This window comes from Rhipicephalus microplus, chromosome 2 (assembly GCF_043290135.1).
Source record: "Rhipicephalus microplus isolate Deutch F79 chromosome 2, USDA_Rmic, whole genome shotgun sequence".
Classification (NCBI taxonomy): Eukaryota; Metazoa; Arthropoda; class Arachnida; order Ixodida; family Ixodidae; genus Rhipicephalus; species Rhipicephalus microplus.
Window position 1 is genome coordinate 238,954,633 of NC_134701.1, and position 23,376 is coordinate 238,978,008.

At 48.0% G+C, this 23,376-nt stretch overlaps 1 protein-coding gene across 2 annotated transcripts in view; it reads right to left on the reverse strand.

The window, feature by feature from the left end:
- rdgC (retinal degeneration C) overlaps positions 1 to 23,376 on the reverse strand; it is a 276,602-nt gene that overhangs the window by 59,603 nt on the left and 193,623 nt on the right. For both annotated transcript variants that reach the window (XM_037421306.2, XM_037421307.2), the window contains exons 6-10: positions 19,281 to 19,447; positions 15,143 to 15,179; positions 13,411 to 13,560; positions 6,078 to 6,140; positions 1,102 to 1,287 (exon numbers count right to left, since the gene is read on the reverse strand). In XM_037421306.2, coding sequence (XP_037277203.2) covers positions 1,102 to 1,287; positions 6,078 to 6,140; positions 13,411 to 13,560; positions 15,143 to 15,179; positions 19,281 to 19,447 — 603 coding nt within the window. The remainder of the gene's footprint in view (positions 1 to 1,101; positions 1,288 to 6,077; positions 6,141 to 13,410; positions 13,561 to 15,142; positions 15,180 to 19,280; positions 19,448 to 23,376) is intronic.

Consider the following 23,376-nt stretch of genomic DNA (forward strand, 5'->3'; position numbering starts at 1 on the left):
TTTCCGGCCAGAGCCCGCGGCGAATAACTACATCCCGTCTTCCATTTATGGTCCGCCCCCGCACAGCGGACACGAAAGCCGCATCGCACTTGGCCGTCACTGTAAACGCTGTGGCGTTAATAGTAAAAGTTGGGCGGTCAGCAAGGACGCCTGATGATCTTGCGATATTCTCCCCGAGGTAAGCTCACCAGGTGGCGTGGCGGCGAGCCGCGTGCGGATACAAAGCGCGCACCTCATTGTCCAAAGTGCCCTGAAATGTGGAGACGTTGCAATGGCGCACCGCGACGAGCGATGCAGGCGCCTTGCGACCGCCGCGCCAAATGTTGGTCGCCTGTGAATCATTCAGAGAGCCTCACGCTACGTACACCGCCGCGGAGCAGTGTATACGATGCTGCAGCTCGACTGACCGCACCAACCAAAGTATTTTTTTTTTCTTGATTCGCGATGCTTCTGGGTTCACTTAGTTAGTTGCGGCCGAGACCCACCACGATGATATCCCCAACACCGCTCCAGAAAGGATCTAATGCGTCCATCTTGAAATGAAAAGGCATAAGAGTAATGGCTGCAGCAGTAGCGTCTTTTTTGACGCTACTGCTGCAGTAGCGTAGAAAAAAAAACAAAAAAAAAGGGGGAAGGGGGAGCAACGCACCCTGCCAACACTTGCCTGCGTAGTTCATTAGTTTAGATATACAAGCGTTCTTGATCTCGTATGTAAGACTTATTGTGACATGCATTAATGTACATGCATTAAATTACAAATGAAATTTCTGATAAGTGGTTAACTAGAGAGATTCATCATTACTTCCCTTAATCTCTAATGACTCTAAATCCCCATGCTAAGCAACACTAACAAGCAGTAATGAACGATGCTTGTATTAAACGAGTAATACGGCAGGCTTCCCGTAGACTCCTACGCCCTTCCCACTGTGATAATTAGTAATGCGCGTAATGAAAAGGAAAAGATACGTCCCATAGAGGTTTGAACCAGTGTAGCCCCGCGCAACGGCTTGAAGCTTTGTTCTTACGGGATAATTGAGACACATTTACGCGGTTAAACCACATAGGAGACCAAGTTGACGCCATGCATATACGAACGCTCACCTTTCCGTTGTGCGTGTACTCGAATCCGTCGGGCTTGCACTCGTGTGAGCGGATGATCCAGTCGAGCTTGTGTTTCCGTAGAAACGCCTGCGTCACGTCCGGCCCGAAGAAGCTGCCGCCGCCACGCATCTCGTTTGGGCGGCAACCGGGCTGGGGTCGCGGGTCGCTCCACAGCAGGTCCACCAGCTGCGAAAGACCAGTGCGGAAGCTTACAAATGTAACAGGTGAAAGCTACAGTGGTGTACAACTTAAGATTAAGTTCATATTCTGCCCCCAGAACTGCAGCGCGTCAGCCATTCACGCACACGTGCAAGAGAATCGTGTTACGTAGTCTCTGCTGTCTTCACGAGATCATTGTTCAGCTCATGATGCATTATAATAACAAAAGGTTCGCAATCCCTTCCTCACCCTCTGATTCTCAGGCGTCCCCGAGCCTTGGTGTAAAAATATCTGCTAAAATTTAATTGTATTAAATGTTGTACAATTTAATTGTAATCAAAGTGTAATCAACCGAGAACCTGCGACAAGACGTTGTGCCTGAATGAAAAAAAAAAAGCATTTACCCGAAATACCCCAATAGCTGATTGACGTCATGCAAAAAGTGAATGCGGTTGGATGGTACGTCTACGTTATTTTGCAGAGGATACACTAAGGACGCTTGATGGAAATGGTTACATTTATTTTTAGGTATAGCGACTGACTATAGCGTTCCCAGCGTGTAACATTTGGAACGGTACCGCGATGGGTTATTTTTCAGTCTCGTCGTTCCATGCCTGCGTGTAGCGCATGTTGTGTTATTCATGCCCTTTCCGCTGGGCTGGAGTAAGGGAAAAAAATGAGAGGAGAGACGTTCTCGTCGAGCCGATTTTTTCGCAGACTGCACGGTGAACCGATCCTGTGGACGTATCGTAAAATGCTAAGCAAGCGCACCCACCCGAGCAAGTGCCTGCCCCCTCCCCCCCCCCCCCCCCCCGTTTCTTGTTTCGGGATATCTGAAATAAGCGCAAGTCAGGCTCCCTTCCCTGCCTAGTTGGAGAATACTTCACCGCATAAAAGGAGGGGGGGGGGGGCTTGCTTGCTTAGTGTTGTTTCACAGTATAATGAAATACTGACCGACACTTATTAGGACGAACAGGTATGCAGGCGCACCAAACACCAAACCGCGGACTTGACAAACGAGGTTTACTTCATTAAGAGTGAAGATCTTCTTAAAGCTAGTCCTAACGTGTCCCGCCCTGTCGCGAAAAATTTTGATGCGCCGTTGCTTGGCAACCGCTAGCCTCGCCCCGCTGTTGTGACGTCATGTCAAGCCGCTTGTGCGCCGGGGTAGCAGCTGTGCGTTGGCCGCGCCGGAGCACTCGAGCCAAGTCGAGCATTGCTACGTGCCAACTGCAGCCGCATATGCGCGCGTGATTGCTTCGCAGCAACCATGCCCGAGCTAAAGAAAAAGAAAACGCCAGGCTTGCGCGGAACGCGCAGCATAGTCAAACGAAAGCTAGAATAGCGGCCTCTCAGAGCATTTTCTAAACTTTTCTTTGAGATGCTACAAGCAACACTGCTGGGTACCCACTACGCCATAAATAATAATAAATGTTGTGTAGTTGGACAGCATTTACTATGCTAACCTTCGTCATTCTATGGAAAAGCGTAGTATTCGCTATAGATACTTCTTAGAAATTTTGTGCAATTTCGATATGCAGTGGCTGACGATGATGAAAAAAATGTGCCTGAAGTGGGTATGCGCCACAGTTAATAGGGGATCAAGAACAAGCTCTTGTAATGGGTTGGAGCATTGGACGACCCAATCGTTACGCGATTCGCATTGTGTGACGCCTGGACGTTTCTTTGATGTTCTAAAACGTTTTATTACTTATATTAACGCGATTCCTTCCCCGACGTCAAGCCTGCCTAAGGCCAGTTTAGAATCGAGTTCCAGCACTGGCGTGGCTCAGTGGTAGACTACTGGCCTGGCATGCAGCGGACCCGGTTTTGAGCCCTATGCGCCATTGGTGTTTTCCGATTAACTGAGTTTTTTTTGTTCTATAATAGTTACGGACACCGGCGGCGGCGGCGGCGGACAACTATGGCGCCGCGCGTGACCTGTGTTCAGCATGCGTCTCAATAAGAAAGTACTTACTCCCGAGGAGGAGGCAATGTTTCGCGCAGCGGGATTCGCTCCTATGCGATATTAGATATGAAAACAAAAAACACGAAAACACAAAAAACAAGAAAGAGGATACAAAAAACTGCAGTCATAATGAGCGTCTTGCGAGTTGACGTTCTGGCTGTCACGCCCAAGACGAAGCCTAGTGCCTGATCCGCCTACATTCACCGCAGCCCTCAAGGGGCATAAAATGTTAATAAAGACGTGTTAACAACAACCCCTATGCAAGAGACAGAGGAAACGACAAGCCAATACCGAATACACAGAAATAAAACAGTGAGGTTCAACCATGATACAGCAAGTACCACGACGATAAAACCTTGAAGCAGTCAGCTACAACCACGATATAATATAGGAAATCATGAGACCGACTAGCTTCCCTGCGCTTTAGCCTTGCGTGACCATAGAGGAAACAGCGTACATTTTAAAACGAACTGCGATATTTATGAGCTTATTTGTATCACTGAGAATATGCGAGTACCGTCTGTCGTTTCGTTGCGTCGCTTTGCAGCGTTGTTAACCAGCACATGTTTAGCGGCACAGCTAAGGTGGCGCTGCATATCAACCGATTCAAGTATAGTGGGGCGCTACGGGACAGTAACCGCACAAAAGTTTGGTCACGTCGGTCTACGAATCCTCGAGCCAAAGAATTCAGGGTGTTATATTCGTATTAGGAATGATCATATACGACTCGTTGGAGTCCATGTGAAACGAAGCTTGTCCTGGACACCGTCACAAAATAAATGTTCTGCTCAGAACATACATCCTAATTCTTGTATATTAACTTCGTAGTGCTAATTAAGCACGCCAGAGCCACAAATTAACGCCGCACAGCTCAGATAATTGCTTATTTCTTACTAGTTTAAGTGAACGGGTACACTTTCTGCGCGAGAGCGCCAGCAAGCGTTTCCTTGCTCCCTCTCTGCTCACACGAGGCGCGCACGTGGCGTGGCATCGCAGCAAATGAGAATCTAGGCGGGACATAGCTGGCAACAATTATCGCAGAGAACTGTTACACAGATGTTTGAGTAGAAATACAGGGTATAGTGAAATAATATTTGTGCGGCAACTCGCTCGCTGGATTCCGTGCCGACCGGTTGTGCCCTCGCGATCTCCGACGACAGCGCAGCTCTGGCCGACTGGACTCGCCCTATACGCCATCTCTTGACGCCGGCAAGAGCTCTCGTCGAGTGGTGCCCCGTCCTCGGACTCCTGTGACCATCTTTCCTATCTTCTCTTTACTTCCGTCGCTCACTGTCCCTGCGCTTCGCTCTCTCCTTCCTCTCTCTATATATACCTTTAATCGTATCCTTTTAATCCCTCCTTACCCCCATCCCTTGTGAGCTACAGTTGAGGTGTCCCACTCTGATGCAGACAGTTACGGGGCTCACTTTTATCTTCTTTTTCTTTTAAGAACCACATAAGTATAATATTTGTGCGTTTAAGGGGTCAGCTTCGAGTGCATTGCGGTAAGTTGTCCATGTATATCTTGAACTCGGCCTAAGCGTAAGTAACGACCACGTGCCATTGTGTGCTTAGATTTACAGTACTATATAAATACCCTAGCACAGGAAATCAATTAGCTACTTCATGAAAGAAGAAATAAAGAAAAACTGACAGCTAAGTAAAGAACAGGAACGAAGCGAATGAAAAGCAGAGCGTTCGTGTTACAACAATATAAGTCGAAAACGCGCTGAGATACACATTTTGCTGACGGAACTTCCTGCGTACCATCCCGAGAGTTTCGCGCTAGGTACAAACTCAGGCATGAACGATTTACAGCAGTAATATTCTACTATGGCATAGTGGTAGTATGCGTTTATAGAAGGAGATTATGCAGATCGCTGGTACTCTACTATGTGGGCACGGCCGCAGAGGAGAGGCGTTCGGGCGCTATTCCTTAATCACCTGGATTCTCAATCGGAAAAGTTGCGAACAAGTTATCAACGACTCAGATTACTGAGTGCTCAGTTATAATAGAGCCTCCAGCCATGTTTAGAAATAGTGGGTAACAATTCAGAGTACTATAGATATTCTGCTATGGGAGAGCTGAAAGCGATGACGCCGCATCGCGAAAAATTACCAAAGCGATCGAAGTGCCTTAAGTATTCAAGTGTGTTTAGAAACACTGTGGCTAACGATTAAGAGTACTTCGCACTCTACTATATAAGAGAGCATAATGAAGTCCCATGGGCTTCACACTTGACGGGGCTCTGCACACTGCGAGCTGTTTCGCTCGTGTGTTTAGAAAAAGTTGCTAACAATTTAGAGTATACGAGGTACTCTACTATGGGAGAGCATAAATCCGTCCCGTATGCCTCACACTAGCCTCATGATCGCACAAAGCCAGAGATTCAGAATTAGTGATCATATACGTGGTCAGACTGTAAGCTGGCGAGTACACGTTGATTGATTGATATGGGGGGTTTATGTCCCAAAACCACGATATGATTATGAGAGACGCCGTAGTGGAGGGCTCCGGAAATTTCGACCACCTGGGGTTCTTTAACGTGCACTCAAATCTGAGCAAACGGGCCTGCAACATTTCCACCTCCATGAGAAATGCAGCCGCTGCAACCGGGATTTGATCCCGTGACTTGCGGGTCAGCAGCCGAGTACCTTAGCCATAGACCAACGCGGCGGGGCTGGCAAATACACATCGGCGCTGTCACCTTGTGCTCCAAGCTCATGGCGTCATGAACACAGTACGAAAACAGTGCATAACCTAATTAATCTTGAAACTTGCGATTAAGTGCTTGTGCTATGAAAGAAAATCAAGGCCGACGTCACGTGCCTGCATTGCTGCTCTCACCTGTCTCCATTCGTTGGCGTTGTAACTACCGTGGTGAAGCGGTGGTTGCAGCACCGTCACGAACTGCAAAAAAAAAACAAAAACAAAAAAAGTTGAAAGATATGCTGCACGTCCTTTCATAGTTCGGCAAACGTGGCAGTAGACACACGACATTGTGCCCCACACACTGGAGTGCATAGGTGGGCAAAAAGAAAAAAATAAAAGATCACAGCATATCCATGGAGTGATGAATGATGATTGGGGTGAAGCATACATTCGTCCGTCCGTCCATCAGTAAGCCTGCCTGCCTGCCAGCCTGCCTGCCTGCCTGCCTGCCTGCCTGCCTGCCTCATCCGTCCATCCGTCCGTCCGTCCAACCGTCCGTTCATCCATCCATCCGTCTGTCCGTCCATCTAGTGTCAACACTTCAAGTACCGCCATCTCACACCTTTTCATCATACATTCATTATATTGCCACCTGGCCATGAACTGCGGCGAGCACGAGCCCGCATCGAGGAGAAAAACGAGGAAGAAGTTGTTGGGCTAGCGCGCTCTCGCCGAGGCTTTTGTTTTTGGTTGTGGTGTCCCTGACCTGCGCCTCTGTGACTACGCGGTATTCTTTACCTGAAGTCCCTCTTGTTCACGCGCGACAACTGGTGGAGGTGCTGGGTATTCCCAGTCAATGATCCAAACGCCTCCTGGGAGCCCTATACCCGCAGTCGCAACACCTGTCCACCGGGCCAGCCGGAGAATCCGAGGATTGTCCCCCGAGCGTGAACCTCTACCGGAGATGGCATCAACTGCACCACCCCAGAGCGGTACGGAAAATATTCCGATGGCTAATTACACGCTGCAGAAGCCACGAGTGCCGAAGGTGTTCCGTGGCTCCATGTTGGAGGATGTTGTGGACTGGTTGGCTCACTTTGAACGCGTTGCGGCTTTCAACGAGTGGACCGACGCCAACAAGCTGCGGAATGTATATTTCAGCCTTGAGGACGGAGCTCGTACTTGGTACGAGAACCGCGAACCCTTCTCGTCGTGGACGATGTTTTGTCGTCAGCTGCTGGCAAGTTACGCTGACCCCCATCGCCGTGAACGAGCGGAACGGGCCATCCAATCACGCATCCAAATGCCGAACGAGAGCGTGATGGCGTACGTGGAGGACATGACGAGCCTTTTCCGTCGCGCTGACCCAGGTATGGGAGAAGACAAGAAGTTGCGCCACCTAATGCGAGGAGTTAAGGAGCAACTCTTCGCTGGTCTCGTGCGAAGTCCCCCGAATACTGTGGCAGAGTTTTTAACTGAAGCAACGACAATGGAAAACATGCTGCAGCAGCGATCAGCTGTGTACGACCGCCACGTGAATGTTGCCTCGCCGGTGGACCAGATTGGAGTTGCGGGGAGTAACGTCAATCTCGAAGCTCTCTGCGACCTCATCAGATCGGTGGTACGCGACGAGCTGCAGAAGATTCACGGGCCGCCTCCACCTGCTGCGGGATCCATCTCCAGCCTCATCAGGAGTGAAGTACAGCAGGCTTTGCAAGTCCCGCTGTCCAACGATGCTTCCCCGCCTGTACCGATCGAGCCTCACCGCGCATCTTATGCCGAGGCTGTGAGCTGTTACGTCGCTCCTGCATCGTACGCCGAAGCTGCGAGTCGTTACGCTCCTCCACGCCGTTTCGTACACCCTGCACATCGCGATCCACTCCCAGCAGTTCAACCAGTCCAGCATTTCGAGAATCGGCAGCTCCTCCCGCGGAAATCGGACGTATGGCGCACACCGGACAGGCGGCCGCTGTGCTACCACTGTGGCGAAGCCGGACACGTGTACCGCGAATGCCAGTACCGTCGCCTCGGACTTCAGGGTTTCGCCGTCGACTCACCCAGGCCAAGATTTGGCGAAAGACCCAGAGCGATTGAGGAGTACCTGTCCGAGCAGCGCATGCCACTGCTCCCGCGGCGCCAGTCACGATCACCATCTCCAAGAAGGTCTTCGTCAAGTGTCCCGAACTACCCAGGGGCGGCGCCAGCACGGCCGCTCAGCCCTAGGCGGGAAAACTAACGACAGCGACCTTCGGGGGCGGGGCCGCTGATAAACGACACGAACAAGGGCCCCAATCCATGCGAGTACGTACCAGCAGTGGTTCAACGACGACAGCTCCCGAATCAGAAAGCCGACTTTCCCTAGATATACCTGTAGTGCTCGACGGCCGCCACGATATTACAGCTTTATTAGACACAGGGGCCGACCACTCCATCATGAGCAGAAAACTGGCGACGCATCTCAAGAAAGTGGGTACGCCGTGGTACGGGACACGAATCCGTACAGCCGGCGGGCACGTCGTCACCCCTCTCGGTATCTGCACGATTAGAGTCGGCATTCGCAAACGCACATTTCTCTGCAGCTGCCTTATACTTCCTGAATGCTCCCGAGACCTCATCCTAGGCGTCGACTTTTTACGTGAATACGGCGCTATCATTGACCTCCGACAGCGCACAGTGACGTTCTCTACAGACAAAGCAGAAAAGCCTGATGACAGCCATCTCAGTTCGCTTCGTGTTTCGGCCGACATAATCACGTTGCCTCCACGTTCAAGCATCCTGGTTGAAGTCGTGTGTGACGAGATACGTGACGGTGAGGCAGTCGCCGAAGGCAACTTGACACTTTTGTTTAGCATAGGTGTCTGCGCAGCTCGCAGCCTCATTACGCTTCACGACAGACGTGCCACGCTGCTTGTGACAAATTTTAGTAATGAGCAGCGGCACCTGTTTCGACGCACCGCTATCGCTTTCGCCTACCCCATCGAAGACGTTGCTGAATGTTTTTCTGCCGCATCAATAAATAGTGGGCTACAATCGACATCGACCGGCGTTTCTAAGGCTCTTGAAAAGGTGGACATCAATTCGAGCCTCACGCACAAAGAACGCACAGCGCTGCAGGAGCTGTTGCTTGAATTTCAAGAGTGTTTCGCTTCATCCTCAAAGGTGCGTCAAACGCCCCTTATGAAACACCGGATTATTATACACACCGATGTCTCGCCCATAAAGCAACAACCCTACCGAGTTTCTGCCAAAGAACGTGACGCGATCAATGCTCAAGTCGAAGAGATGCTTCAGGATGATGTTATACAGCCGTCCAATAGTCCATGGTCATCGCCAGTCGTTCTTGTAAAGAAAAAGGACGGAACGTTGCATTTCTGCGTGGACTACAGAAAGCTGAACGACGTGACAAAAAAAGACGTGTATCCTCTGCCACGCATCGATGATTCACTAGACAGACTACGGCGAGCAAGGTATTTTTCATCCATAGACTTGAAAAGCGGATACTGGCAGATTGAGGTTGATGAAAGAGACCGAGAAAAAACTGCTTTTGTTACACCGGACGGCCTGTATGAATTCAAGGTGCTTCCCTTCGGCCTGTGTTCTGCACCAGCGACATTCCAAAGAATGATGGACACTGTTCTTACCGGTCTGAAGTGGAACACCTGCTTAGTTTATCTCGATGATGTCGTCGTATTTTCGGTCACTTTCGAGGAACACTTGAAACGTCTGCAGGCTGTTCTGGAAGCACTCCACTCTGCGAACCTCACGCTGAAGCCAGAAAAATGCCACTTTGGCTATAAAGAACTTAAATTTCTGGGGCATGTTGTGAGCGCAGACGGTGTTCGACCTGACCCCGACAAGACAACCGCCGTAGCCTCCTTTCCCGTTCCCCGTGACAAGAAAGCAGTACGCCGCTTCCTCGGTCTGTGCGCCTACTATCGTCGCTTCATCGCCAATTTTTCTAGAATTGCCGAGCCTCTGACTCGTCTCACACGTGACGACGTACCATTCGTTTGGAATGAAGAACAGAACGCGGCTTTTATCGATCTACGTGAGCGTATGCAGGCACCACCAGTTCTTGCTCACTTCGACGAGGATGCTGCCACGGAAGTTCATACCGACGCGAGCAATGTAGGTCTCGGCGCCGTGCTTGTCCAACATCAAGAAGGCACCGAGCGCGTGATAGCTTACGCCAGCCGTGCCCTGTCTCGCGCCGAGATGAACTATTCCACCTCGGAGAAAGAGTGCCTAGCAGTAGTGTGGGCCACTATGAAATTCAGGCCTTACCTCTACGGTCGTCACTTTAAAGTAGTTACTGATCATCACTCATTGTGCTGGTTAGCCAATTTACGAGACCCGTCTGGGCGTCTGGCACGATGGAGCCTTCGTTTGCAAGAGTTTGACCTTACCATTGTCTATAAATCAGGCCGCAAGCACGAAGATGCTGATTCCTTGTCACGTGCACCTACCGGAGTTTGTGATCCCGACAATGACGATGACTGCGGCTTTCTCGGAGTCCTCACTGCAACAGACTTGATCGCACGACAACACGATGACGTCGAGATTCGCGCAATCATTGACCAACTAGAAGGACGCAACACACCCGTACCTCGGCACATCTCTCGCAATCTCTCTTCGTTCTGCCTGCGGAACGGTGTCTTGTATAAATCAAACTCGAACGGCAATGGAAAAGCCTACTTGCTAGTGGTCCCATCTGACATGCGAGACGACATTCTTCTGGCCTGCCACGACGAACCCACATCCGGGCATCTAGGTTCTTCACGAACTCTCGCCAGAGTTCAACAGGCGTACTACTGGCCGAGACTTGCTATGTACGTCAAGAGATATGTGAAAAGCTGCCGTGAATGTCAACGCCGCAAATCTCCGCCACTGAAGCCTGCAGGCCTGCTGCAACCAATCACACCACCAAGGTCGCCGTTCGATCAAATAGGCATGGATTTACTGGGGCCGTTTCCTCTGTCATCTGCCGGTAACAAATGGATAGTTGTAGCGACAGATTATCTAACGAGATACGCCGAGACAAGAGCCCTGCAACGAGCTACAGCTTCCGATGTTGCCCAGTTTTTCGTCGAACAGATCGTTCTTCGCCATGGCGCCCCGTCTTGCGTCATCACTGATCGCGGAACAGCTTTCACGGCTCAGCTCATTGACGATGTATTCAAGCTAAGCTTCACGAGCCATCGCAAGACGACGGCGTATCATCCGCAGACTAACGGCCTGACGGAACGACTTAACAAGACCATCGCCGATATGTTGTCCATGTATGTAGACGTTCAACACAAGACGTGGGACCAGGTCCTTCCATACGTAACATTCGCCCACAACACTGCCATCCAAGAAACGACACGATTCACACCGTTCCGTCTCGTCTATGGGCGTGAGGTCCAGACCATGTTGGACGCTATGTTGCCACACGATTACGACGGGTCGCTCACACCTGACGCTGAGCAGCTTGCTCAGTTTGCCGAAGAAGCTCGACAGTTGGCACGCCTGCATATTACGCAACAACAAACTGCAGATGCACGCCGCTACAATCTTCGCCATCGACAGGTCGAATACCACCCAGGAGATCTAGTTTGGGTATGGACTCCGGTTCGCCGCCAAGGGTTGTCCGAAAAGCTCCTGAGTCGCTACTTTGGACCCTACAAAGTAGTGCGTCGCATCAGTGACGTGAATTATGAGGTGGTTCCATATGGAACCATGTCACCCCAGCGTCGAAAGCACTACCCAGAGATTGTTCACGTTGTACGGCTCAAGCCGTACTTCGTACGTTAGTGGGACCGTGCCTCAGCCTTGTTCTTTTGTTGTTGTTTTTTTTCTTAAGTGTGCCCACAGTGTGCATGTCTGCTTTACTTCCGCTTATCCACTACCATTCGCGCGAGCATCGGGGCGATGCTTTTTTTTTTCAGTGGGGGAATAATGCCACCTGGCCATGAACTGCGGCGAGCACGAGCCCGCATCGAGGAGAAAAACGAGGAAGAAGTTGTTGGGCTAGCGCGCTCTCGCCGAGGCTTTTGTTTTTGGTTGTGGTGTCCCTGACCTGCGCCTCTGTGACTACGCGGTATTCTTTACCTGAAGTCCCTCTTGTTCACGCGCGACAATATACAAGTACCGCCATCCAGCAGACATTCTAAGGACTAAACGAGTGGTGGCTACTATATACGACGACGACACGGGACGAACGACCCACGGCGTAAGAAGCTTCGCCCCTAAAAAAAGGTGCCGTTCCCCCTCAGGCTCACTCCAGTTGTATATTCTACCCTTAGGGCTAACTCAGACGCGGATGGTTGTGGCGGTGAATAACTTTGTTCAAACCAGCCTGGGCTTATATAGGCCGTGTCAGGGGCAGCACAGAGACTCCATTTTCCAGCCGCCTCCCGTGCTTTCTGGATTACCCATAGTTGATCTTCACAACCTGAGGTGATCAGCGTGGCTTTCCGCCACGCCCCAAGATGTTCTCATACTCGGGCTCACCAAACTCAACCAAAGTCACTCGCACTCAAGCTTCCCAAAACACTGAATCAGACTCACATTCCCATCTGAGTCTGAGTCAGTATGATGTAGTTTGAGTTTGTCGACTCACGAATGAGTTCGCTGAACAATGCTGGACTGTTAGGTAAAATATGTAATACGGTGCGCAGAGCACTACACTTGAATCTGGGGTTACCCGGCTTTGATCACCGATAGCGTAAGGGAGTGGCGTATAATATACTCCAGTTTACCAAAGTTCTATTCATTACATTACCTAAATGCTAGTAACGAAGACAGTAACGCGAGAGTTTCCGAGGCTATCCAATTATTTGAAATTCGAGAGCACATAAAATCTGTCATTATTATTTGGTAGAAGATCTGCTATTTGGTACGGGAAAGTTCGCTATAAGTGACTAAACAAATAGCTCATCCTCTTCATACGGCAGTCAATAGCAATGATCAATATTGCTGTTGTCGAACAGATGCCATGGTTTCGATTGGCGGTTGCATAACAGAACGGTAAATGAAAGCACCAAGAGTACTCGTGCAAATTGAGTTAGGCGACCTCTTCATAGAATCTCAATTAGTGGCAATGATCTGCTTTATTAAAGTAATACAGATCAAAATATAGCCTTTTTTTTCCTGCAGTATTCAAATAGTGCATAGCGTTGAAGGTTATGTGCAATCTTGATGATCGGGTCAAATATTCTCGCCATATACATTTCATGTTACATATGACCTATTCTTTTCAGGTTACTTACTACCCTTAATGTTTCTAAAATTGAAGACATCAATAGTTCTTTATACACAACAATGCAAAGAGTTCCTGTGCGTATGTACAGCCATCACTGTAATTGTTGTATTTGTAGCAAAGTTTGATGAAAGGCTGTCAATTCGTAAAGATACAAAGTCCTGTTTTAAAACCATGACGGCGAAGTTTGATCTACACCGGCGCTACTGACCCATTCCATCTGGCTGGGCTTTGTCGAGCATCTGTAGTCAAGATTAGCGCAAGATGTTCACTCTGTGATAACGTCACCTGGTGCCGGTTGATGGCGGATACAATCTTCAGGTCAGTGACGGAGGAGACGCCCCCGTGAACGACGAATACGCGATTGTCGATGAGTGTCGCCACGGGAAGCCAGCTGTACAGGTCCTCGGTGAGCTGCACGATCTTGGAGGCTTGCCGCTGCGAAATGAAATAATAGGTGTGACTTTACCACACGCGAATGATCACACTATGGAGTAGACGAGCCATTCTAATGATTTAGATAAGGTTGACAAAAGGCCGAAACCTCCCCTAGCGTGTTCTAAACTAATTTCAGCCTATGCTATAATGCAAATAATATCACCGTGGTTCACTGCTAACGAAAACAATTACGTGCACAAAGATTGACGTATAGGTAAGCTGCGGAAGCACGCTTCCTACGTCACATTGTTTGTATTTGTAACACGCTCAGAATCACACTTGATTGATTGATATGTGGGGTGTAATGTGCCAAAACCACCATATGATTATGAGAGACGCCGTAGTGGAGGGCTCCGGAAATTTCGACCATTTGGGGTTCTTTAACGTGTCCCTATAAGCCTGAGCACACGGGCCTACAGCATATTCGCCTTCATCGAAAAGGCAACCGCAGCAGCCGGGATTCGATCCCGTAACCTGCGTGTCAGCAGCCTAGTACCTTAGCACCACCCCGGTGGGGCTCTCTGCATCACAATGATTACACTTGAAATATGGTTGGTGGCGCGGGCGCTTTCCTACATCTTTTCTGACATTAGAGTTCACCCGGTTGTGGCCAGCGCCTGCAGCTATGGTGCTGAAGCATGCGAAGGCACGTTACGGCATTCCTCTCCAGAACTGTATCGCTCCGCACATGAATTAAATACAACATGATAATTTTACAGGTTGTATGGCTTTCAAGCGGTGCTTTTTTTTTTTGTACGTCAATGGGCAGCGAGAAGCATAGACAGTGCTGTCATACGATTACGAGAATTGTATCGCAGCATTGTATGAGGAGAGACGACAGGCAATAAAATCAACTTGGACGGGCAGGGATTCGCGCGAGGCCCGTTATACTTCCGTGGGTGGCACATACAGAAATTTAGCGAATGCAAACATCGCTGAGTTTCTTTACTAAGGCGCAAATATCTCTCGTAATCAAGTTGGCTGATGAAGAAGATGATTGAAAACAATATATGGCCGAAGAAGATCACCGCACTACCTATGCGAGCTTTTTAAACACAGTGCAGGGATTGCCTGCGCGTGTTGTACAGCCATCGCTCTAATTGTTGCACTGTAGCAAAGTTTTATGAAAGGCTGTCAACTTCTTAAGACGCGAAGACACCACCTAGTCGACCACTCAGTATTTTGAATATCTTGTTCAACATATTTCGATCGTTGCTTACTCCAGTGTTGATATCGAAGAAAACGCTTGAAATGAAAGAGAAACCATATCATTTACAAAGGTGAAACATAATACGTGGGCCTTTTTTTCTTCCCGCAAGAATATACATTGCGTGCGCTTGACTTCTCTCTCCTTATAGAAGCGTGGATCCGCAGACAGGACAGAATTCTTGGCTTTTTGTTTTCAATTTTGACCGTTTTCACCCCACGAACCTGTTTAATACAACTTGCAGACAAGATCACTGCGAAGTGAACTACGCGTCATGCCTGTTTGTTTACAATGCCGAATTGTGGAGTGGTCGCTGAGGCGTATACTTTTGAGAGCACAAATTCAAAAGAAATAAACTTGGGGAGAGGTACTTACTGTGTACTTGAACATGATTTCCTTGAGAAATCCATACCTGAGAAGGAAGCAAAGCATAGCTATCAACTTATAAGTGTGTTCCGTAAATTTCAAAGGCATTGGGTTAAAGAATGTGGCACGCTCAGAGTTCTATCGGAGTTTTAGCTAGCCGGCGTAATTAAAGCGAAGGGGTAATCCAAATGTGTTCGTCTGGAGTGATGTTACATGTTGTGAGCTTGGAAATTACGCAGGCAAAGAAAGCACAAAGAATGTTGGTACACGTGTTATTAGAAAACACAGCTATTCAAAATGCGGGTAAGTAGTATTCAACAACGATTACGGTCCCGTTTTTGGGCATGATGCCCTAGTTCTTCACAAATATTCAGTGTTGAGTGGTTATTATAGCATTCAAGATTTGTAGTTATTACCACTACCAGAATAATGTGCCAATAAATCAAGACATCCAATGCGCCTTTCTCGCGTGTTTGTATCAAAAGTTGCATCTCTTCGATATGCCATCTCTCGGAAACGACAAACATGCTATGGAAGGCGTATGAATATGTTACAGTCACAAACAGCATACTGTATAACTTATTTTTCCGGAACCACAAGTTCATGCGACACGACACACCAGTGAGCCCATAGAAACCGTATAGGATCACAAAACTCTGGGTATGCGAATATCAGCGCGTCTATTTTAGTTTGGCGTGCACGATACATTCGCAAGCTACGTTTTCATAGGAGTAAATAGCTGTTTTTTCTTCTGCCTTTTACCCTCTCTCTCTTTAAACGCGGATCACGAATAAGCACACGAACTCAGCTGCATGTTGGTATCGAAAAAGATCGTCAGTGCGTTTAAACTAAGAAATGCTCTCGTAAAAAAATAGCGGCGCGTGAAAATGAAGTGCAGGAATGGAAAAATTGGCAAATATTAGTGGTGAGCGTTCATTAAAGATAGTAATGGGCAACAACAGGACACGAGACGAAAGCGGTCTAGAGCAATAGATAGATGAGGATGATTGTCAAAATATTGGTGACGAAGGGGGGGGAAGGGGAGGGAAAAGGTAGTAAAGAGATGGCAGGGATGCTAACAATGTTTGCATTCATCTTGGCTCTTGGGAGTCTGGCGAGCGCAAAAGGAAGATAGAGAAATGTAGATATGCATATACATAAAACTAAAGCCAAGCTCCTTTCTCTATAGCATGCAGAGTAAGGTTTCGAGCACCAAGCTATCGTGCAACGAATTATAATTATCAATACAGCAGCTTTTTTTCTTCATTTTTTCTCCTTCAGCCACCGGCTCTTTTTTTTTCTTTTTTTTTTGCATGTACGAAGCGCTTTTTCACTCGCCTTCCTCGACGCGAGCCCGCCCTACTTCACGGGCAAACAGTCCCTCGCGGCGTCGCGGGAAACACGGAATATTTTAAACGGCCATCAAGTTTTGACGTTCCTCACGACTGGAAAGGACAGCGAGGCGCGTACCTCCCACGCTTCAGCCGTCGAAGAATTCCACGCGCCCTCTAAAAGAGCGGAACGCCTTTTCGAACTCGGTCCGACGATATCACGCGTGAACGCGGACGAACAGATCCCAGCCCGAATTAGAGTCGGGCTCCTATCAAAATACGGATAGTCAAGAGTCCGACGGAATCCCGTATGGTCGGGGACAAACACAGTGCAAAATGACAAAAACAAAAACGCCGACCAAGGCGAAATACACAGAACTTAAAAAGACGTTTCGGCTCCCCACACGGGAGCCTTGTTCACAGTCAAAATACGGATCGCTTTCTTATCCTTCCACACGAATGTTTTTTCTTTGGAACTCGGGAGCACCTCCGTGCTACCCTCCTCGCATTGCCTGTTTCTTCCACGTGCGAAGATTTCTACGCCTTGTGCAAGACTTTGTCTTTTTCCTCGTTGTCACTGCTGTCATCTTTTTTTTTTGGGGGGGGGGGAGGGGGGAGTGCGCGCACAGTCAACGACGAGACCCGCATCCGCTATGATTTGCGAGATGCGTTTTCGTCAACGTAAGGCCCACCGTGGGGCTTGACAAGAAAAGAGAATGTAGGAAAAAGAAAAGCCGCGTTCGAAAGCCCGAAGCACGTTCGAACACGGTCATCACACGCCAGGGCCCACGCCTTCTGCAGGACGCCGGTGCGCCGCCGATGGCTTCGATATGCCACTTATGCCAGCCGCGGAACGATCGAAGATGCCATGACACAGACATCTGTCTCAACCTATACGTCTACATCTCGTCCTTTTCGTCCCATCACCTGCTCCTCCTCTTATCTTTCTTTCTTTTTTTGATGCCCCGGTACATCAATACGCCGTCGAGTAAAGCGAGCCACTCGTAACGGGCCTCCGCTGTCAAGCCCGGGAGCGCCTTTCAAAACGAAACGGTCGATGGTCGAATGTTCTGGCTCCCGCTCAAGCTGGTACTCTCGCTTCACTACGATTCGATCAATGACACAAGTGGTAGAGGTAAGTACGCAGAAAAGAATCCATCTTGCTTCAAAGAGTTAACTGCTAGCTAACCATCACAAAAGATGATCACAATACGTACGATTGAGAAGGTATTCATCTGGTTATGCGTCGCATATCCCGATAGTTCCTATACGACTAGCTTGTATAGGAATGCAACAAAGCTCTACGTGCAACAAGTGCAGCTACGACAAAGCTTCCATGCGCGTCTTTTTTTTTTTTTTTTTGTAAGCTCATAGACAAGAGATGTGCACAAAGCTGTGTGGATAGACGTGGACATTCGCGCGTTACAAGAGTGATAGGTACTAAACGTCCCAAAACAACGATATCATTGCGAGGGCATTTAGACCAGCCGGGACTTTGAACGTGCACTTAAATCTGAGCTCACCGGCCTCAAACATTTTCGCTTCCATAGAAAATGCGGCCGTCGCTGCCAGGATTTGAACCCTTCACCTGCGGCCCGTGTGTCAGCAGTCCAGTGCCATGACTACTATCGCCGGAAAGGGTAAAGGTACGAGACAAGCCAATGCGTCACGCAAAAAGCTGTACTTGCGTAGCAGGAATCATCGAGGTCTATCAGCTGACATAGTAAAATTAGTGAACGCTTTCTGCTATGTTTGTTTAACTGCTGGATTGTGCAAAGTGTCAGTTCTTCTTCTTCTTCTTCTTCTTCTTCTTCTTCTTCTTCTTCTTCTTCTTCTTCTTCTTCTTCTTCTTCTTCTTCTTCTTCTTCTTCTTCTTCTTCTTCTTCTTCTTCTTCTTCTTCTTCTTCTTCTTCTTCTTCTTCTTCTAATCTTTTAGGTTTTTTTTTCGCAGAATAAATGACAGGAGCTACGTCTGGGCGACCTTCCAGTGGTATATACATCCCTCTCTCTCCACACCCATCTCTCTCTCTCTCTCTCTCTCTTTCGTAGGCAAAACTGTGCTGTAGAAAGTATAACACGTAAAAATCATATTAAGAACATCACATAGCTGTTTCTATACTTTTATAGATGCACAACGGATGCATTGTATTCCTGTATCTACGGCTCATGCCGAATGTTAGTTGGAGAGAAGGAAAGAGAGGGAGTGGGGGGGAGGGGGGGAGCAGAACGTATACAGGCAGCAGTAACACTTACAATGTACATTAACTTTCGCAGAGTGATACGCATCCTGAGCATGAATACAAGATGCCGGAATATAAGCTTTTGAAAATGTGCAAGACAGCACCAGCGCGTATTATCTAGCGGGGTCAACAGCGTTGAGGTGGCGATTTCACTAGGTAATTGAAGCTAACAAAAATTGCAAATGATGATATCATAATATTTTACATATACAGCGATATAGACTAAGTGTACAAGTTTACATTTCGCCATAAAATGGTTATTCTTTGTGTGCCAAATCACATACATAGGTTTGCAGGTCCACCACCAACATGTGGGAGAGGCGGTCTGTACAGGCAAACGGGCCGAGATCGATACCGTAACGTAGAGGATCAGAAACAATGCCGTCTAATCCCCGACACAGACGGGATATCTCCCGCGCATTAACGTAACCTATGGTGAGAGATTTACACGGCAGCCATGCTACCAGGCTAATCCGAGGTTGACGTTGACACTTCGAGGTCAGTTCTGCAAGTAAATGCCAGTTTTCATTGCTACAACACGCGCCTGCATGCGCTCATGTTGAGAGACACACGCACCTGAGGTTGACGTTGAAGTCCTCGTGGTTTCCCCTGTTGAGAAAGACGGCGTCCCTCCATACGAGCATGCAGACGAGCAGCAGCATGAGCACTTCGACCGAGTGCATGCCTCGGTCGACGAAGTCCCCATTGAACACGTACGGGTTATCTCTCGAGGGTAGGCCGTTCTGCGCATAAGCCACCGAACAAAAGATCGCAACACAAACTGTCTCTGCAGAGGTCCGCGCGCACGCATGCAAGTATATATTTTCTCTACTCGTGAACGTGCTCGTACCTTTAAACAGCAAGCAAAGGTCGATTTGTATCACAAAGTGAAGTCAATGTTTGTTATTTAAAGAAAAAAAAAACGAAGCTTTTTTCCAAGATGTGATTGTAGTAGCAGGTGCGAATTCAATAACAGGCGTTCACGCTTCTCCAGTTTATAGCTTGTTGCTTCTCCATGACACATGAAGAGACGTATACAAGATATGATACAATGTGAACTAGTCTAATCTAACCTAACCATCCTAGTTTGCTCAGGCTAGGGGTCTTTCTCCAGATGAAGAACACAACTATTTGTTTGTTCATTGCTCTTGTTATGTTTTTTGTGACTATTACTGTAGGTCACTGCACGCAATGAGACGAATGCAGAATGCAGGAATACTGCAGTGAAAAAAAAATCTCAGAGGACGACATACTTTCAGCTTTTCCGTTTTTTTTTTGTCCCTCATCTTGCATCGTCTCTGTTAGCCTAAAACTGACCCGTCAATCGAACAGTATTACATATCACGCGACCTAGAACTTCATCCCTCGTGCTGTTCTCTTGTACAAGCAGGCGAACAAAGACTGAAAAACCATCGATTCGGGTGTTTTCTCTCGCTACACCGGGGCTCACCATTTCCTTCGTCCGTTCGGTTCACTCACAACGGCATAACCCGCGTAATCTGAACCCGGTCTCGCTGACGTCCTTTATTTCGGAAACGGGTCGAAGGCGACGGCGTTTTGTACGGCGCGCTTTCAGCCGAAAGGCCGCTAATTCAAAATAACGGAAGCGACATCAAAAGCGTGCCTGTTCGTAAAAAAAGTCTATCACGTTTCACCCGCCGACAAATGATCAAGAACGGCCAACTTTCTCCCGTATCGCCGGAGACGTTGATTAAAAGTTTTGTTCGTCATCGTCCATTTTCACTCACCGCTGGGTTCTCTTTATTCGGAGAGGGGGGCAGGGAAGCAAGGCTCGCAGACCATTCGTATAGGCGGAAGTGAAAAATGATACGTCGCCGGTTTTCGAAAAGGAGACGTCGTCGTCGTCAAACATCGGGAGTGTGGAAGACAGGAACGACACGCAACAAAAACTGCCAAACGTGACCACACGAACTGTCACCAGAGACGCGAGTCCAAACCGCAAGATCACCTCCGCACATTTCATAACGAAAGAGGAGCCGGTCAGGCGCGAAAAAGAGGAAGCCTGTCCTTTCCGACCATGTATTTCTGCGGTCGTCGTTCTCGTCAGGGCATCGGAACACGGTCGAAACAACTCCGAACGGCGTAACATGTCCCCCGCACACCGCTGCAGAAGAAAAGGCCAGAGGGAACCCGCGCTTCCTTTTGCGACCGACTTCGGCCGCCGCAAAGCGTAGCTACGTTGTAAGGTAAGGACGGGGGCAAAAGAACGGTCTGGAAATAAGGTTGTCGGTACGGGGCTCCAAATTAGGCTCCCAATCGCGCTTTTTTCTTTCTTTCTTTCTTTCTTTCTTTCTTTCTTTCTTTCTTTCTTTCTTTCTTTCTTTCTTTCTTTCTTTCTTTCTTTCTTTCTTTCTTTCTTTCCTTCTTTCTTTCTTTCTTTCTTTCTTTTTTTTCTTTCTTTCTTTTTCTTTCTTTCTTTATTTTCTTTCCTATTTTTTTCTTTCCTTTTCGCGGCAATCTTTCTCCAAACACAGGCAGTGGAACCGTCAGAATCGAACGCTATTTGGGGAAGGACGACGACGCCATGAGATACGACAAACAAAAAAGTGAAAAAGAAATATTTAAAGACTTTATGAAAAAAAAAAGCCTGTGTCGCACACAGCTTTTAGCACTCTCTTGCCTAGCGCGGAGAATTTCAGCGACCTGCTGGTGCGATAGGCACGGAGCAACTTGCGTCACGTCTTGCTCGGAGAACTTTTCGGCGAGTTCACATATATAATGCCACGATAAAGCTGGACGCTAAGTCGCCGACGCGATAACTCGATAATTGACAAGTTCTGGCGCGCCGTTAAGCTCGTAACAGAAGCGTCGTCTTACGAACTAGCCTCTCGGGAGTCGGTAATGGACTTGACGCGAGCGAAAGCTCGAGAATATGGCAGTTGGGGAGCGTGACAGATATGCTTTTTTTCCTTTTTTTTTTCAACACAGAACGTTTTGAGTATGATTGACCACTGACTTTTCCGATCTACTCTAGTCATTCAGCATTCTTAAAGAGTAAAAATAAATGAAAAGAAAAGAAAAGAAGGAAAAAGAACCCGCTACGCAGACGCACTCTTACGCGAGCACGTCACCCAACAACAACAACAACAACAACAACAACAACAACAACAACAACAACAACAACAACAACAACAACAACAACAACAACAACAACAACAACAACAACAACAACAACAACAACAACAACAACAACAACAACAACAGCTCAGGTCCTCTGCAGTCTTCCATTTGAAGAAAATGAGAGCGTGTGTAATATGGTAAATTATACAACAAAGTGTAAAAGCAACGAAACGCTTCTGTAATAGCAATCAGTGTCATCAATTCACTCGATAAGCCAGGAAAAGTGCTTGAAGTAAGAGATCGATATAACGTATATTGTGGTGGAGGAGGGTTATATTCGACAGTAGTGACAAAAGCGTTATTGAACAAATTGAATTGACAATACATGCCCATTCTAGCAATCGATAATTAATATAAATACTGCTATTATCAACGCTTAGGGTTAGTTTTGCCCCATGAAAATTCGAAAAACGTTGTGCAGGTACCAAGGATTCTTTTGAACTAACAAAATATTTGGTTGCTAGTATACTGAATGAAGTAGCCCGTAAGTTAGAGGGAAATATCCTTGAGGGAGAGAGACCAGTGAGGAAGAGAGAGCAAAGATTAACCGATAGGAAAGAGAACATTGTTTCGACTCGTTTCAAATTGGATTTGAACTTCATTCAGACAGCCATCATCTAGGTTGAAGTGGCTAAAAGCACCGAAGGAGTGGATGGAAATTGATCAGTCGAGTGGAACCAGCCGCTTTGTGGCACCGCTTTCAATTACCATGGTCTTTCTCCGTGGTATGACGCGCTGCGTGTCGCTGCGGCCACCGCCTCGGGGCAACACGCACAGTCGATATCGATGACACTGCGTGCGCCAATAGGGGCACCCTCCAGAAAACGTTTACGGGGCGAGAAAGAAGTACATTACCACTCTATATGGGAAGTCACCCCTAGTTAATGTTGTTCTTGTGACCTATCTAGTCACGCGCTTGAATATGAGTCGTGCGCTAACGGAGTATAAATTCGCATTGGCAAGGAAGTTCACGAATACCGTGAACATTTGCCGCCAGGTGTACTGAGCAATGCTCTGCCTGCAATTAAAAGGGGCCATGGCACGACCGTCCACCAAACTTTGGTTTTCAGTGAAAAATAGAAGTAGGGAGCCTATTGTCTTCGCGCATGTATGAGAAATAGACTTTAGAAGAATACCTGAAGCCAAGACAAGCCCTAGAAGCCGCCAGCCAACCTCGCCCACTGCCCGCGACCGCCATTTTGAAACAGTGTGTGTATGATGTCATATGCTTCATAGAGTGGAGCCGTCGTCTCGTACCCTCAAATGCTCGAAATTATTCTCTTTTCGATGGTGACCAGAAAAAAAGTGATATACCTTTACTGTACGCGTAGCTGACCACGAAACAAAATCACTGACCGAATGATGGACGCTCGCAAAGCAAGCGGCTTGTTACATCACGGTTCGTGAGTGCACCAGTGTTGTCAGACTCTCTGTTCGCTCGCGCGTTCATAAAAAGTATTCATTTAAAAAAATAAGTGGTCGACCGAACTCGCTACAATTCTGTTAGCTTGTAGGGGCGAAACAGTGTAGA